The sequence below is a fragment of the Acanthaster planci genome, linkage group LG11 (genome assembly GCF_054643075.1).
Source record: "Acanthaster planci isolate LZ-2023a linkage group LG11, COTS_SCS, whole genome shotgun sequence".
Taxonomy (NCBI): domain Eukaryota; kingdom Metazoa; phylum Echinodermata; class Asteroidea; order Valvatida; family Acanthasteridae; genus Acanthaster; species Acanthaster planci.
This window is the reverse complement of record NC_141787.1, coordinates 15,891,167-15,909,753: the sequence shown is the minus strand read 5'-3', so window position 1 is coordinate 15,909,753 and position 18,587 is coordinate 15,891,167. Positions and strand designations below refer to the sequence as shown.

At 42.6% G+C, this 18,587-nt stretch overlaps 2 protein-coding genes across 4 annotated transcripts; one reads left to right on the top strand and one right to left on the bottom strand.

Moving 5' to 3' along the window:
• The first annotated feature begins 104 nt into the window (after window positions 1-104).
• mrps2 (mitochondrial ribosomal protein S2) lies at window positions 105-4,663 on the top strand. 2 transcript variants are annotated; one of them, XM_087143052.1, is made up of 3 exons: window positions 105-213; window positions 2,072-2,158; window positions 3,205-4,663. In XM_087143052.1, the coding sequence occupies exons 1-3, from the start codon at window positions 168-170 to the stop codon at window positions 3,858-3,860; spliced, it is 789 nt and encodes a 262-aa protein (XP_086999178.1). In that variant the 5' UTR covers window positions 105-167; the 3' UTR covers window positions 3,861-4,663. The 2 variants fall into 2 exon arrangements, with proteins under 2 accessions (XP_086999178.1, XP_086999177.1); XM_087143051.1 differs by lacking the exon at window positions 105-213 and adding an exon at window positions 456-525.
• On the bottom strand, window positions 4,008-18,519 carry LOC110976298 (uncharacterized). Of its 2 annotated transcripts, none has more exons than XM_022229439.2 (16): window positions 18,347-18,519; window positions 17,586-17,738; window positions 16,882-17,091; window positions 16,559-16,736; window positions 13,576-15,926; window positions 13,059-13,206; window positions 12,733-12,951; window positions 11,936-12,083; window positions 11,589-11,761; window positions 10,891-10,994; window positions 10,241-10,475; window positions 9,857-9,942; window positions 9,536-9,693; window positions 8,857-9,169; window positions 5,772-5,848; window positions 4,008-5,425 (listed from the first exon to the last, which is right to left on the bottom strand). In XM_022229439.2, the coding sequence occupies exons 2-16, from the start codon at window positions 17,673-17,675 to the stop codon at window positions 5,080-5,082; spliced, it is 4,836 nt and encodes a 1,611-aa protein (XP_022085131.2). In that variant the 5' UTR covers window positions 17,676-17,738; window positions 18,347-18,519; the 3' UTR covers window positions 4,008-5,079. The 2 variants fall into 2 exon arrangements, with proteins under 2 accessions (XP_022085131.2, XP_022085133.2); XM_022229441.2 differs by having other exon boundaries at window positions 18,404-18,517.
• Window positions 18,520-18,587: the final 68 nt, after the last annotated feature.

The window sequence follows — 18,587 nt, the reverse complement described above, 5'->3', positions numbered from 1 at the left end:
TCTGCATAAGAAGACAGTTTACACTTCTCAATAGAAAACAATATTTTTTTCCCATCAGAGAAAAGAAAAGTATCAATTTTATTAAACTTTTTAAACTGCTGCTTTTCTTTGGGGAGGCGGAGTCTGGGGCAATTGTTTGCCGCCCTCTGTTGGTGAAAAATTGCAACATGGCGGCTTCCATGCGGTTTTTCTCGCAGTGTTCTCGTCTTCAAAGTAAGTTTTTTCGTCATGTATCGTTGAAAATAAGTATATTTCAGATAACAAAGTTTACTACTTTCGTACAATAACTTGATTAAGGGCTAGAACAGAATGGCGGCACTGTGCAACATCACTGAATTCATTTAACATGCCAAACTCGGTTAGGAGCCTCGAGCCTTATCGCAATTACTGCATGGGTGATTTTGCACAAAGGTAGAAAGGCATTGTGGGAAGGAAAATGGAGCAAACATTGACCCTTTTTCCTTCCCACAATGCCTTTCTACCATCACCCTTACAGTGTTTGCAGTAAGGCTTATGGATGTCATGGTAGTACGGTCATGTCTCTTTAGTTTAGTAGCCCAGGCCAGGTTGGACGACATCTAGCTCTAGGGCCTACATTGCAACTAACGTCCAGGGTATAAAAGTCCTCCTACCATGCGAAATTTTTTTTGACATTTTTTTCTCACATATTTACCTGACGAAAACAGCTCAAGTGTCATTCACAAGTGCCTAATTCAGTATCCCAAATCCCATAAATGCTGTGATGAAATTACTTAATACGCCTACTAGAGGCTTACATGTACATGTTCCACTGCAGTTAGGCCTACGCCGTGTAGGCCTAACACTAGGTTTGTATGTTTTGTGTAATTGGTTGCTTAGTGATAGCATGATGGGGCTGCACTGTCAATCAAGTATGAAATCTCCAAGTTTAGTATTAGGCCTAGTACATACATGTACTTCCATTTTTGAAACAGTCTTCCGTGGCTGCAAATTTGAGATTGCAATTGGCTGATAGTACCCCCAGAACTACGGGTAGTACAGGGTCCGATGTCCTCTCCACTAAGTTGGACCCAACAGTTCTGGGGGTAGGCTGATAGCAGAATTACCAAGATATTATTGGACCAATCATGCAGGACTAGCAAATCATTAGACCAACTGCACAAAGATCTTGAACAATGTACAGTTATGATGATCTATTCCCATGACTGCAGTCTTATCACACCCAACATTGATTCAATTCAGCATTTGGTAAAGGCAGTGGATGTTTGACTGGTTCACAGTCCTGATATGCTTTTATTGTTGTACCTACATGGCTACCAAACATCCGCAGTAAGTGTTTTTTGGATATATTGGATAATTTTACTCTGGCAAATCTTTATCTGGTTCCAGCCATGCTTACACTGTAAATTTGTACATGTATTCCTAAGAAGGAATTCAGGCCTAGTGCAATTTCGTACTTTTTCTTCCTTAAAAAATTTTTGCACAGACCTCCAGAGCTACAAGAAAGAGAACTGAAACATTCCGTAACGTATTGCAGGAATCCATTTCAAATAAGATGATAATCTTCCAACTTTTCTCAGGTAAAAAAAGCCTTCCAAATTGCCAATGGTGGGTCTTACGCCTGAGTCTCCGAGATTTTAGTCGCACAATGTGGCCACTTTGCCATGCACTCACTTGGTCACTGAAGGTGAATTTGAGTACATGTACATATATTTATACTTAAGCAATTCCATGCTGGTTTTTATAAAAAAGTAAAAGGTAACAGGTGCTTGCAGAATATATACTTAATTAAATAAAATTACTAGCCAGTCTCTGTAACAATTATAAAGATAGGTGCAATGCTGCATACAGCCTAGCAGGTCTACCATGGGCTCCGTGATGCAAATGGTACCCACCAAGTCACCCTCATTTGGAGTCTTGTCATCCTTCTCTGTGAGGAGGCCAACTAGCAAGCGACTTACAGAGCTCGGAGAAGAGCAAGAGTTGCGTGGCCAGCATTGTCTTCTGCCACAATGAATTTTGTTGTCTTAATCGTTCCCATGCTCTAATCATCTGAGTAATGACATTTAAATAATGAAACAATTTTCTTCAGGTGCAGTTGCTGGTAGTATTTACTGGTCCAGATCAAGCTTGTCCACCTCGTGCAGATCACTACAAAAAATTAGCACTGCAGAGCAAAGTGAGTAGATGTACCACGGTAAATTGACAACAAACTTTCCTAGTACATGTATAGACCTTTTCACCCCCGACTACCCCCGACCCCCAACTACTTTTTCACCCCAGACTAGTCCGCGGTGAAAAAGGTACCGCATGTTACCACCATGTTGTTACATCAGAATTGTTTACCTCTGTGTCATTTTTAACCCTTTGACAACAGGAATTTCTTCCCGAAAGCCGACTCCAAGCATTCCAGCCTCACTTGGCCACGAAGGCCATCTGCCAAACCGCAAATTCTCGGTTTGTGGCCCTGCGTGCTCTGCACGCTTTGAATTACACTGTGAAAAGGCTGATTGTTCGGTGGCATGCGGCTTTACTCACGCTTCCACATTCCCGTTGCCTCTTTTCAAAGTGGGGACTATTGTGAAGCTGGTGATTATGATGCAAAATCGGTCTTTTCATTTTTGGGCTATGCACAAAGACCAATTACCATATATACAAGAGCCAGGGTCTGCCTTCTTTAACTGTGTTGGCTCGAGCGTGGGCCAAGAATAATAGCTGAAAAGCGGGCAGAGGATCTCAATTTTGACGGCGGCTCTATCCACGTCCCGGCGCGAAGGGGTTAAAATAAATCTGTGTGCCCACACCCATGTGAACATCGAACCTTCCAAAAGTGTTTGTCCGATCAACGGTTATCTTTTCCCGCATACACTTCCTGCAGCCACACATTTTAGGTGTGTGCGTTCACCAGAAACCCCAAACACGTCGACTCACTTCCTTCCTTCGTGCAGCCGTAGCCGTTTCAGAGCCACAAACAGATATAGCTTAATTGGGTGTTATTTTTATGACTGCATGCTTGAATAGTTCATCTTGAATGGGTAGATTACGATCACAACACATCATAGGTCCTGCACGATCGTGACATCACTAGAAAAAGGTCTATAGACTTGTCCAAAAAAACCACCTTGTTTAATTTTTTATAAAAGAAGTGGGAAGAGAATTTGAAATACATACATGTATTGTCTGTTACCTACCGTTCTAGTTTTAAAAACTGCTTCCTATTTGCAGATGTTGATTCAACAAGGCCATCATCTTCAGAGATCACTGATCCCCTACAAAATCCTGACTTCTTCAAGGTCAAAGAATTAGTCAAACTCCAAGAGCTCTTTGATGCTCGGGTGCACCTGGGCCACAAAGATGGCCTGATCAACCCTCACATGAAGAAGTACATATATGGCATCAGACAGAACCAATGCATCATCGACTTGGATCAGACAGTGATGCTGCTCAAAGAGGCCCTAAACTTCACCGCTCACATAGCGCATCGAGAAGGCATCATCCTCTTCATTAACCGCATGCCGCAGTTCTCATTCCAGATGGAGGAGCTGGCGCAGGAGTGTGGGGAGTACGCCCACACACGCCCCTGGCAGGGTGGGTGCTTCACCAACGCCCCTATCCAGTACGGCCCGGGGACACGCCTACCGGATTTACTCATCTTCTTCCATACCCTGACAAACACCTTCACAGAACACCTGGCAGTGACAGACGCAGCCAAAATGAACATCCCCACTGTGGGGGTAGTGGACACTAATTGTAACCCCAACTTGATCACCTATCCCATACCTGGGAATGATGACTCTCCCTCTGCGATAGACCTGTATAGCAGACTTTTCAAAACGGCCATCTTAAGAGGCAAAGCAAAAAGAAACGACACCAACAAGTGACACATATCATGTACTTGATTAAAGTCATGGGGTGAAAGACTTCTCTGCATCCCACAGGTCTGTGTTTTCCAATCCATCATCATTAGTAACAATGGCATGAATGCAAAGGAGGCAGGAAGTGATGAATATTCATCAAAAGGGCAAGCCTTATTTTTAGGACACCTCCACATTTTTATTTCACTTTTTCGAAAACAGTCTCACAAGGTGTTCATCGTCCAAAATTACGTTTACAGCCTTGGGAAGTCGTCGTCTTTCACAACAGAAGGATTGAGGCATTATATTTAGAGGACATTCCGAAAAACTAGAATTCTAGCCAGTTTTGGCAAATGAAGACATGTACACTACATGTTTCACAGGAGCAGGGTCAGAAGGTAAGGATTGCTAGTGTGTACAATAACATGTACATCCATAAGATAACTTGTCTAAAATTTAGCAGATTTTTATCGTTAACTTCATTTTGCTCTCCAATTGTATGGAAGTGGGCAATGTGTGGCTTTTATACAAGATATAGTAACATTCTCTGTCCATCAAATCTTGCAACATTCTAAGCATGACCTTCAATCCTCTAGGAACACTCTATATCAAGAATCTTTTGAGGTAAATTTTTGTTTATTAAACCCATGATGCAGTTTCTCAAACACTTTTTTTCACACGAGAAGGCATTATTATCCCTTATCACAGGAAGAGTGTACAAACACTGTGTGTGCATTTGAATGCAATGTACATGTACTATCAACATGAAACCTGGGTACTTTGTAATGCTCATGCAGCCAGAATAAATATGTTAACAGGTCTTCAGAAAATTGTCCTCACAAACTAACAACTACTTCCATCATCAGTGTGATGAGATTATCTCACTTCATGATCTTCTTTTGTAATCTGCTATGCGATCCTGATTTTCGTGAAAATTCCTTAGAAATACACGGGCATTGATTATCCGTACATATCCAAACATATGATGAGGAAAATCTTTATCAACCATGCGTTTGTCACGCTTGTTTATATGAAATTGGGTACTGAAATATGATAAATCTGGGTACATAAAAATTTAGCATTGCAAAACAAATTGGGTCTGACCAGAATGATAACAGTTAATGCAAAGAGCAGTGTGGCAGGTGCTGCTTTTACACTGATATGTAGCATCCAGATGCACGAGCAACATTTTAGAACTCGGAAATTTGACGAAGTTTTCAGCCAGACTTCTTGTAGTCAAGTCACTTCATTTGATAACTGCAGCAGCTGTTCTTTGGCTGACGTACGGCTGGAAGATTTTCTGCACTGCGTCCACATGTCGTCGCTCCACGTCTGTATTGCGGGCATGCAGTAAGTAACGGCTGTAGTCTCGTCTCTGCTCTATTGCCTCTGTGCCTAATTCCCTTTCCCGGTTCACCGGTTCCCGGCTGCATGAGGGCGTGGCATCGGCCTTGACCTTGACAACCTGGGTGCGGGGCTTTGGCTGACCAATGGCTGACAGCGATTTCTGGGCCTGTGGGGTGATGGACTCAACGTGCCAGTTACGAGTGTGTTGAACACGTCGGGCGTATTCCAAGTGGAGGTCACTCAAGCTGCAAAGTTGGTGGGAACAATTTCGTGAAAAAACAATCTGCTATGAAAAAAAAAGCATGGAGTGTGTAACTCTTCTGTTGTCGATCCAAATTCTTAATCATAGCATTTTCGTTACAAAGGTTGAAATTTATAAAGAGGCTTTTTTCTCTGCTTGATTTTTGACACTCAAAAAATAAAATCCTGTCTGGACAACATGGGAACCTTGCCTCAAAATTAGTTTCTCACAAATTCATTTATGCCTCAAGGTTTTCTGAGAGTACAAATGCCCAAACATGCACAAAAGAATAGTGTACTACTTCAAAAGGATACAATGACAAACATTTCCTATAGATAGGAAATTCTTACCTTCTAGCTAGCCGCATCTTTTCCTTAACCTCAGGTGACTTGGTCGGTTGACTCCACCATGGAGTAGAAAACGCAAACTGGAATAGAAATAATCATTCAATTTTTAACAGCTGAAAAGACTTTGCCATCAATTATTTTCTATTAAACATTTTCCTAAGGGATGGACAGTCAGTGAAATGACTTATTTGTTTTGATTTCATCCCTGTTATGGCATGAGTAATCTTTAAAGAAGGATAAAGCACACCAATTCTGATTATCAATCTATCCCTGATGTCAATATATCCCTATGTCAATCTATCCCTATGCCAATCTATCTCTATGTCAATCTATCGCTATGTCAATCTATCCCTGATGTCAATCTATCCCTGATGTCAATCTATCCCTATGTCAATCTATCCCTGATGTCAATCTATCCCTGATGTCAACCTATCCCTGATGTCAATCTATCCCTATGTCAATCTATCCCTGATGTCAATCTATCCCTATGTCAATCTATCCCTGATGTCAATCTATCCCTATGTCAATCTATCCCTGATGTCAATCTATCCCTATGTCAATCTATCCCTGATGTCAATCTATCCCTATGTCAATCTATCCCTGATGTCAATCTATCCTGATGTCAATCTATCCTGATGTCAATCTATCCCTGATGTCAATCTATCCCTGATGTCAATCTATCCCTGATGTCAATCTATCCCTGATGTCAATCTATCCGTATGTCAATCTATCCCTATGTCAATTTATCCCTATGTCAATCTATCCCTGACGTCAATCTATCCCTGATGTCAATCTATCCCTGATGTCAATATATCCCTATGTCAATCTATCCCTATGCCAATCTATCTCTATGTCAATCTATCCCTGATGTCAATCTATCCCTATGTCAATCTATCCCTGATGTCAATCTATCCCTGATGTCAACCTATCCCTGATGTCAATCTATCCCTATGTCAATCTATCCCTGATGTCAATCTATCCCTATGTCAATCTATCCCTGATGTCAATCTATCCCTATGTCAATCTATCCCTGATGTCAATCTATCCCTATGTCAATCTATCCCTGATGTCAATCTATCCCTATGTCAATCTATCCCTGATGTCAATCTATCCTGATGTCAATCTATCCCTGATGTCAATCTATCCCTGATGTCAATCTATCCCTGATGTCAATCTATCCCTGATGTCAATCTATCCGTATGTCAATCTATCCCTATGTCAATTTATCCCTATGTCAATCTATCCCTGACGTCAATCTATCCCTGATGTCAATCTATCCCTGATGTCAATATATCCCTGATGTCAATCTATCCCTATGCCAATCTATCTCTATGTCAATCTATCCCTGACGTCAATCTATCCCTATGTCAATCTATCCCTATGTCAATCTATCCCTGATGTCAATCTATCCCTGATGTCAATCTATCCCTGATGTCAATCTATCCCTGATGTCAATCTATCCCTGATGTCAATCTATCCCTATGTCAATCTATCCCTGATGTCAATCTATCCCTGATGTCAACCTATCCCTGATGTCAATCTATCCCTATGTCAATCTATCCCTGATGTCAATCTATCCCTATGTCAATCTATCCCTGATGTCAATCTATCCCTATGTCAATCTATCCCTGATGTCAATCTATCCCTATGTCAATCTATCCCTGATGTCAATCTATCCCTATGTCAATCTATCCCTGATGTCAATCTATCCTGATGTCAATCTATCCTGATGTCAATCTATCCCTGATGTCAATCTATCCCTGATGTCAATCTATCCCTGATGTCAATCTATCCCTGATGTCAATCTATCCGTATGTCAATCTATCCCTATGTCAATTTATCCCTATGTCAATCTATCCCTGACGTCAATCTATCCCTGATGTCAATCTATCCCTGATGTCAATATATCCCTGATGTCAATCTATCCCTATGCCAATCTATCTCTATGTCAATCTATCCCTGACGTCAATCTATCCCTATGTCAATCTATCCCTATGTCAATCTATCCCTGATGTCAATCTATCCCTGATGTCAATCTATCCCTATGTCAATCTATCCCTGATGTCAATCTATCCCTGATGTCAATCTATCCCTATGTCAATCTATCCCTGATGTCAATCTATCCCTGATGTCAATCTATCCCTGATGTCAATCTATCCCTGATGTCAATCTATCCCTGATGTCAATCTATCCCTGATGTCAATCTATCCCTGATGTCAATCTATCCCTGATGTCAACCTATCCCTGATGTCAACCTATCCCTGATGTCAATCTATCCCTGATGTCAATCTATCCCTGATGTCAATCTATCCCTGATGTCAATCTATCCCTGATGTCAATCTATCCCTGATGTCAATCTATCCCTGATGTCAATCTATCCCTATGTCAATCTATCCCTGATGTCAATCTATCCCTGATGTCAATCTATCCCTATGTCAATCTATCCCTATGTCAATCTATCCCTGATGTCAATCTATCCCTATGTCAATCTATCCCTGATGTCAATCTATCCCTATGTCAATCTATCCCTATGTCAATCTATCCCTGATGTCAATCTATCCCTGATGTCAATCTATCCCTGATGTCAATCTATCCCTATGTCAATCTATCCCTGATGTCAATCTATCCCTGATGTCAATCTATCCCTGATGTCAATCTATCCCTGATGTCAATCTATCCCTGATGTCAAGCTATCCCTGATGTCAAGCTATCCCTGGTGTCAATCTATCCCTATGTCAATCTATCCCTGATGTCAATCTATCCCTGATGTCAATCTATCCCTATGTCAATCTATCCCTATGTCAATCTATCCCTGATGTCAATCTATCCGTATGTCAACCTATCCCTGATGTCAATCTATCCCTGGTGTCAATCTATCCCTGGTGTCAATCTACTCCTGGTGTCAATCTATCCCTGATGTCAATCTATCCCTGATGTCAATCTATCCCTGATGTCAATCTATCCCTGATGTCTCAGTACAAAAGTTACAGACTGCTGAAGGAGCCAACATTTTCAGTGTTGATAGAAAATCCAGATTATTCGTCAAAATCCCTATCACAGCTGTTGGATCTCAGATGAATCTTCTCACCTTGGTTTTGGACACCTTCACGGGATTCAGTGATGGCAGCGACTTCACCTGAGTGGATTCCTTGCCCACGGCTATCGGTGCTGTTCGTAACCTGACGGCAGTGGGTGTGCATGACCTGAGGGCGCTGGGGGTCATTGTTCGGTTTGTGCTGGCCGACCTGAGGGCTGACTTGATGGGGGTCTTACGGGCCGAGCGGAGGATGGGTGACTTGGTGCTGATGCCCAGGTAGCGGATGTCTAGACGATGCAGCATGGCATGCCCCTTCTCACCCATGGTGGAGCACAGGACTAGCAGGGCTGCATGGAGGAGACTCCTGCATGAATCGGGAAAACAACCAACACAGACTTATTCTTTTTCATTTTGTGTAGAATTTCAAAAATGACGATAATCATGTGGTGTGTTCTTGAAATCCTCCAAGCACCATAGGGCAAGTTTGACTGGCATCAATTTGTTAACCACTGGTCGATTTTGCCTGGTGCCCAGTATATATTTTATGCATGGGTCACCAGTCAAATTGACCAACTTCCTAACAGTGCGGCAGACAAGAAGCAAAACAGATTTCCAAGTTTTAACTGAAACTTTCCAACAAGTCTGAAACTTTCCTTGAAGGTTTAAATGGTTTTTAAATGAGTCGTTGGTTGTACAATCTTAACAATTCAAATTGAGATAGCGTTCTTACTTATTAGCTGTTGTTCCATCAAACATCAGGAACTGGCCCACTTGAGCAAAGCCCAGGCTGGTCAGCAGCGCCCTCGCTTGGTGATGACCCCAGAGATGACTAACCCCTGTGTCGTTGACCTTCAGCTGGATCTCTGGCATGTGCTTGGTGAAGCTCACCTAGGTGATCGATTGCACATAGCACATTAATGGGATTGGTGGTACGTGAGAAAATACAGAGGTTTTAAGATGAAGTAAAACCTTGTCCAAAGATGAGCAGAAACTAAAACAAGAAATGAACAGAAAACGATAAAAACATGAAAACTGATTAATTTGTCCTTACCACGTCAATGAGACCTGATAACAGTTTTTCCTGACTCTCCAAGACTCTGGCCAAATTGTGGGCACACTCCGCCTTCTCACAAATGTCTGCAACAAGGAAGAGCAAAATTCAACTACTCTCTTTTTCTCTCAGTAATGAACTTAAAAATTACTCTGGTCAAAGCCAACAAACTTTTCAACTTCTGCACTTGAGCAAATAGCTGATGGCATTTGTGCATGATGTGACACTGAAACTGGATTATCAATTCACACCTTGATTATCAACCATTTTATTATTAACAACCGAATGGGCACTTCGTTTATGGAAATGGCTACCAAAGAACATCGACAGCAAATTTATATCCAAAGTCACGGCCACTGGTTGCGACCTTTCTGAAGGCTGTACCTTGCAACCCCTTGAGGGCCTGCAGTGCAGGCTCTATTATGGAGTCCGGATCCCACTGTGGAAAGACCACCTGAGGATCCAGGGTACCAGACCCGGCCGCCTGGAAGTGAAACCCCAGCTGATTGAGCAATGGGATGGCCGAGGGTGCTCTTAAGATGCATGGTGGGAGCGACTGGGCAGAGGGGGGTGTTGGATGGTCGCTCTGAGGGTCTGTGAGATGGAGGCAATGGCTCAACTGCATTGCGGAAAAAATAAAGACAACCATGGTGTTATATCCCACCCATGACAAGTTTCAACAAACTAAATTACCTCCAACTGCAAGATTTCAACTGACTAAAATTCACCAATGTCCAGTACATGTACTAATAGGAATTCTGATGTGATGTTTGCAACTCATCTTTATAGCCTTAACCCAGCAAATCTTTTGACAACTCTACTCAAAATGTAAAGAAAGAATTTCCCAATCACTTAATAAAATTGCGGTCACACATCAAAACTTTCCTTTGAGTTATCTTAACATTTGAAAGTTTTGATTTGATGTTTTTAATCGTCCATTCGCCCTTTTATACTTTACTGAGACCTTTTTATTTTGTATGTAATCCAGTCAGTCTTGTGATTTTGTGAGGACTAAATCAATAATAGTTTCCTACCAGCTTAACTAACTGTGGTATAGCATCTGAGTACTGGGCATGATGTTGCAGCAGACCAGACAAATGCTTCCTCATCCTCTCCGGAAGTGACTCTGAAGCACCCTCTGGAAAAGAAAGTGAGACATCGAAAAAAGGGGAAATTAACTGGATTTTCTGAGAAACAATAACCTTTGCCAACGGAGGGCAAAAACCCAGAGGAAACCTAGCAGTTGATTCAGCTATGAACCTGAAAACCATTATTAAGAAACACCGTTATGCTGCTTGAAAAGTTATTTAAGGAGATTTATTTTAAAAGATATGCTGGTGTATTTTGAGGACAACTTCCCGAGTGAAAGACGAGAAAATAAACCAATAAAACCTACCAAAAAAAGGTTAGAGAAAGGCCAGGAAGTAAGGGGAAATAGGAGAATCTGCCACATGAATTAATAGCCAAATACGGATGATTCACAATAGTGCGCCACCAAGAGTTTGCAACACATTGGCCAATCATAACGTGTGAAATTTGTCGACTCTTTCTAAACATGCATTGGGTCGACAAATTTCACGCACTGTGATTGGCCAACGCATTGCAAACTTTTGGTGGTGCATTTTTGTGAAACGGCCGTATTGAAACAGACGCTGCAGAGACAGAATATGGAAACTAAGAATGTAAAGTTTAGCATGCTCATTCAAAAACAAGACTAGTAAGTGCCACACACCCTGTTCGTCAACCTTCCTTATGTTCAATACGTCTTGCTTTTGACTGCTGAGGTAAGTCTCCTCCATTGTGCTGAGAAACTGATCCAACATGCCGTGCTTGACATCCAGGAGGCTGATAAAGGGATCCCCTCCAAGGAGACAAAAGGCCCCCCAGTAGCGAGGTGAACGGAACCTGTGTAAGGAATCAAGGATGCTGATGGAGTGACGGTGTGATTGACACACTAAACCCCGATGCCCAGGAAGACTTGACAATCCTACTGGCAAGAGGGGTAGTGTGTGGGGGGAGGGTGGAAGTTGATCACAGATGCTAACTGGGAAATGTTTGTAGCTCTTTTTGACAGCTTACCTCTCGTCTTCTCTCAAAGAGTTCTTGGCTTGGGCTACGGCCTCTGAGACATGACGACCTTCCTGCAGAGCCAGGTAGAAATGATGCCAGAATTTATCCCGGATGATGTCTGGTACAGACCACAGTAGAAGTAGGATCGACTCAGCACCTTGGAAAAAAATCAAGTTGAAGGAATTATAGCATTCAACTGAATGGTTACAATTTTTCTTTCACTTTTTTTCGAGATCATTTCAAGTACAAGCTAGAAACATACGTAAATTTGCCGGCAATTCTGCAGTTCAGAGAAGCATACTAAAGTATTTGTGACCTGTCACCAGAAAATGAGCTGAAAGTCGGAATATTCAAAAACTGAGATATTGGTGTTTTTTATTAAGCAGAAAAAGAGCTTTCCAGTGGTAAGTACATGATACACTTAGGGTAAAAGTACAAGGTGACATTGTGACATTATTCTGGCAGATTTGCGTCTTTGTTTCCGACATTGTTTCAAAATTTCAGACCAGGCACGAATAAAGCTATCATCAAAATTGCTGAGAAAATGACATTTTTAAATATATGATTCTGAGAAACATTTGGAATTACAAAAAAATTACCAAAAAATTGACCTCCACTTCAATATGACTTTGAACCCTCACAAAAGGTAAGAGTTGGATGCGACTTTACGCCCATTTTGTCGTGGCAGGTCACATTTTTCCTCAAAAACATGTACACAAAATTATCATGAAAGACTAAAAATAGAGAAACATTACGATGATTTCCATAAGGCTCTAAAACAAAACAAAATAGCTTCAAGTCATCACCTGCCACAAGAAATGCAAGCGGCAGTTCCAGGTGAACGTCACGGTGACGGTTCCCATAGCAACAGCTCATCACCACCAGCTTAGCCTGCAGTTTGAGACCGATGATGTCATCCACTCCAATCACACAATCACTCTGATCATGGGATCCGTCAGCAAGTGGTTGACTGGTTGGGTTTGGTGTGCAGGCTAGGCACGCTTGCTCCCATGAGCCGTACATTGCTGTTAAAAATTCAAACATTTGAAAAACTCAATAAACTGTTTACTTCTGATAAAAATGTTGCAGTCATACAAACTCTCAAGTCCCAAAAGCTTAAAAGTGGTCTTACCAAGATGGATCAGCGATGATTTGGGTAATTCAGTTAGGACGGTTTCTTTGGTGACCTTTGACCCCACAATGGCCTTTGTGTCAAGGTAGTGAGCAATCCTGTGAGCCTCCTCTTGAGCGATGTGCAATTCTGACAGCGGTTCCCAAATCTGAAAAGATATTATCAGACACTTGTTTCAAAGTGGCATTAAATAAAACAAAGTTTTAGAGCAAATGGTGAACTGCATAACATTGGCCACAGTTAAGTGCATTCATGGTTAGTTTGTCTTGGGCCTCGAGCTGGACCAAGAGAGGGCGCTACACATATTTTTTTAGCAACTGGAGCATCCTTTGGTTGACCAACACATCAACTGATGAGGGGGTGCTTCATCTGCTCGAGGCAGATTACTCTTTACATTATGCATTACAAATCTCCAACAGGCCCTTAGAAGATGATGCTGAAAGTTCATGGGAATGGTAGCTGAACTGTTTAACATCCAACCATTTATAAAAAATACACTACTATACAAGATATCTACCTTGCCATGCAATCTCAACTTCTTTGGAAGTGCTGGGTTGCCAATGACAAGCGCCCTCAGTTGACTATTCTGCTGCTGATAGTGTTGAATCTTCCCCTCATGTGCTGAGGGCAGGTCGGGCCCGCTCCATGTCCTCGAAATCAGGGTACTACCGCTGAGCTCTCTGCCTCGCAGAAATCGGTCTTCCATCACGGAGACCCTGTCTTTGGGACTTTTAATAAAGTGGTAGGAGTTAAGGTCAAAGCTGATGTATGATGGCCTGGTGCTGTTCTGGGACATTTTGGGAGCTTCGGCATCTGTTTCCCTGACGATGCTGTGAGGGCGTTCCTTAGGAGGGATGACCACTCTCAGCATGTGGTCCAGGTATATGGGATGTGTTGGTGATTTTTGAGAGTTTGTGACAATTTCTGCACGGTTTTGATTACTGTCACTGCTGCTATGCTTGTGGGTGTATTTCAAAGCTTCTAGACAGGGCAGTAAAGTCAGGTGATACCTGTCACCGAATAGATACCCTTCCTCATCTTCTAAGGCATCAAATGGAACTTGAGCTAGTTCCCGATCGGCAACAATCACGACTGAGCTACACCCTTCGAGAAGACACTCCACTTGGGAGAGAAGAAGCTTGTGTAGCTTTCTGGAAGGTGACTCTTTTGTCTTTGAGCTACTTTCATCCTCTGCAGCATCTAGAGAGGTTGTTTTCGAGGCTCCTCGTTTTGTCTTGGCAAAGTTCATGGTCTTCAACTGATGTATCTTGGAGTCTCGGAGAGGCAGGGCTCTATATTCAGTCTCATAAGCTTCATCTGCTTGGTGCTTGGTGACTCTCATGGAGGAAATGAGGTTTTGGATGTGCCGGGGACAGTCCTGGGTGGCAGCGTCTTGGTCGTCCTTGCCGGTCCAGCAACCTTCTCCCGGTCGGAAGACCCAACTCAGAACACAGGAGTGGCAGAGGGAGAGATACACAACTGTTGCAGTTTCCTTGTTTGCAATCTTTAGCATCTCATCGATGGTTGCGTAACTGCTGAGCAAGTCTTGTACAGCCTCCGTTCCCTGGCCTAAACTAGCAGTGTTCTTGGCCACCATGTTGAGAAACTCTCGTCTCATTTGGGTTTCGGCATACTCTAGGGCTTCGTATGGTCTGGTAAGTTTCTTCAGAGCGACTTGGATGAGTTTGTAGCTCTGCTCAAGATACTTTAAGGTGTTCTCTTTGTTCTGCTTGGGATCTTTCAGGGCTTGGATGTAATACTCAATGGAATCTCCTGCCAGCATCCGCGCTCTCTCGAGATCCTTCTCAGCTCGAGAAATGAGCAACACCTGGGCGAGTTTGCCTCTGCTAGCATAGGCCAGCTCAGTTTCATGTGATCGCTCAGCCAGATGTAGAGCTTGCTCGTAGAAATGCTGAGCGTGTTGGGGATTTCCATGAGCCTGGTGCAGCTCTCCCATGGCGATAAATGCCAGGCACTCCGTGGCAAACTCATCAAGCTTCCGGCTGATTTGGAGGTACCTCTGAAGGCATTCCAGTGCCCTGTCTGTGTTGCCAAAGTCTTCATGAACATTGGCAAGGCTTCTGAGAGCCGTGGCTTGCATTGTGTGATATGAAAGCTTCTCAGAAATATGAAGTTGTTGCTCATAGAAGCTCTGAGCTAATGAATAGTTGCACAGTTTATGGTAGATTCTTCCAATACACCCATAGGCTCTCCCCATGCCCGCACGATCATTTGAAGCCTTAGCTATTGCAAGATAAGATTTAAAGTGACCAAGTGATGACACAAAATCTTCAACTGCTTCATGTAGAGAAGCTACTGTAAAGTGCGCCTTCCCTAACAGATCACTTTTCTCCATTTGAAAGTCCTCCTTGACCCCTCCTAGCACTTCAAGATTCTTTTGGGCATGCTTCAGTGCATGTGGAAAATCACACACAGCCTTGTATGCGTTACTGAGGGTCTCGTGAACTTCTCGCAGCAAATTCACATCACAGGACTCACTGGGGCTGACCTCTAGTTTTTCAAGGTCTTGACAGATTGAGAGAAGCTTTACATAGTACAAGATCCCTTGCTCAAGGCTCTCCTCTTGTATGTATATTTCAGCCAGGCGGCAGTAGACCTCAGCTTCATATCGCTGGTTTTTCTGTTGGAGAGCGATAGACAAGCACTGTTTGTAAAAGTCTTTTGCCGATTCATAATCTGTATTACCGGCATAGCCTGCTCCGATGTTGAACAGTGCCCGCTGTTGACACAATTCGTTCAGCGTTTTCAGATCCAGGGCACTTTGCAGCACCTCAATGCAGGAAGCATTCTGATTGGCTCGCTTCAAGTTGATACCCACTTCCAGTAGCTTTTCAGCCGGCGACAAGTCTATTAGAATAAGAAAGAGGTACTCAAATGATGACTGAACAAAGGATAATTTCCACCAGGAAACTTCTCACACTTCTGCTTTGAGCCAATTTGGCTCATCAGAGCAGTGTTTACCTCCGGTTTCCTTGGCATGAAACAACTGTGAATATTTTTATTCCCCCTGGATGGGATGCCAGTCCATCGTAGGTTGCCTCCCCAGCTAATGCCACTACCCACTTGCACTCCTGGGTGGAGACAGGCAAGTAGGGATGAAGTGGCTTGTCCAAATCCACATTCTATGGCCCAGAGTTTGGTTTGAACCCTCGACCCTCCAGCTATGAGTCACAAACCTTAACCACTAGGCCAAACTCCTTATGACCTATTACTCTTTGTTATAAGTCAGCAATTGCCATCCTCAAATTATTCAATTTAACACTGAAAGGTGAATTTCGCATAGCAGCACATACAAATCTGTGAATCAAATTCCAATTTATGGGATTTTCTAAGTGTTAAATGTTCAGTGGCTTCCTGCACTCCCCAAAATCTTTATCTTCTCCAGCAAAATGTTGACTTTGGAGGGTCTTCAGTGGACAGAAATAAAAATTAAGAGAGAGAATAAAGAAAAATAACTCAAACCAACTATGGAGGCTGACCTGCGAAAGTTTCCAAAGCTTCTGGAGGGATGTTACAGAGGTTTCCAGCTACAACTGCTACGTTGTCGGCAAGTCGGTCTCGGTGTTTGACATCGTAATGCAAGGCATTCAGGAAGGCACTGATTGCAAGGTTAAACTCCTGAAGGTTATTCAGGCTAACGGCTAGAAGGTAGTGACCCTGTAAAGTTTTGAAAAGAAAAACTTTGGTTGGGAAATTTCCCCAAATCAGGGCAAAGTCAATTGACTGCATCAAGTAGTTAAAATTAATAAATAAAGAGCTCTGATAAATAGTTTTGGGGGACCATATACCCTGATCGACATACCTGGGGTACATGAGGGTTCAGCTTGATCAAATACTCAGCATCTTTCCTCGCCTCGGCACACTCTCCGAGTTCAATGTTGGAGATGGTTTTCCGGGCGAGCAACTGAGCATTGTCAGTGTCTATCTCCAGTGCTTCTCCATAGCACGCTGCCGCCAGAGCAAAGTCCTTGGCTTGGAAGGCTGCATCGCCTTGCTGCTGCAATCTCTTGACCTAAAAGCAGGAAAAGAATCAAATAAGAAGTTAAACCAACAGTCAAAACAGCTCTACAAAACAGACAAAAACTGAGACAACTGAAAATTACAAACTAACCTAACCCTTTTTCATGCGTTGGCTGAGTAGACAAGAATGCTAGGCAAACAAGAATTCAATCATCCATTTTTGGAAATAAATTGCCAATAACCACGGCAAACTCAGTGGTTATGTGGTTAAGACGTCTGCACTAGTAAGCAGGAGGTTGTAGGTTCAAGTCCCACCTGGGTAACCTTGTGAATTTTCTAGCAAGCTCTCGGACAAACTCAACACACATTGTTATGAATATACATCAGTGTTAGGGCAAAACCCATGATTACATAATTAACATCTCCCAACAAATGTACATCTTTGGATATGTCAATCATCTTTCTTTGTTTAAACAGGCTGCAATTCTGAACAAACACTTTTACAACCAAGTCCATGCAACCATCTACCAGACACTTGCTACTTACGCTTTCGATTTCTTCAGCTTCACTAATTGCCTCGCTGAAGCCTGTAAGGCTAGGCAGACTTGCCATACTGGCGCTGTGCTGAAACTCCATAGTTCAAGTTGCAGTCTTCCTGCCGTCACTTGAATTAATGGTCCATAAAGCCAGTAGTATTAGCTATATTTGAAAGGTAAAGAGCAATTCTATCACCTGACACCCTGTGCACAAACCATATAATAGAACAAACCTGAAAAATTCTCAGTAAACACTTCAATATTTTCCTGCTAAATTTGACTTTTAGGATATTATCACTTTCTGACGACAGAAGCACTGCAATGGAAATTTCACTAAAAGTGATGTCCATATGGAACTCTTGCCAACAGAAAGCAATTATACAAAATGCTTTTAAACCCTGTAACACAACTCACCCAAGTCAGCGATATACAGAGTACTACTGCCCTACTGATTACAACTCCAGAAGCTGTGCAGAAGCTATAAAAAGTCAGTTTCTGACATGACTAAAGAGGTAGAGTTGAACTTAGTGCTTAGATCATGGCTGTTCAGTGACAGATCCTCTAGGCTTATTACAAAGTGCGACCCAAACAGGTAAGAACACCTATCATTTTTTTCTCGCTGTTTAGGCCTACAAATATTGTTTGTAGTATTTTCCTACCTCCATTCTGTTTCCTACAGCAACATCGAGCAAAAAATATAAGATTAAGCGAAGTCTAAGCAAGCGCATTTCACATAATTTGCATATAAATCACTTCTAAGAGATTGCTCACCTACTTGCCAAAAGGTTCTAATCACACCTGCACACAAATAATGTGATATTTTTTTACATTTAGGCCTACACCGGTACGAATTCTGTCATGTCCTTAATCCTCTCTTCTGCTCGTTGCGTTCTCACCACCGGTCACCGACGTCCGTCCGCGCCGCCGTGCTAGCTGCGCTGCGCCTATGCGCTGCCGGGCAACAGCAACACACTGCGCTGCACGGTGTGAAGTAACACAGACGGCTTTTTGG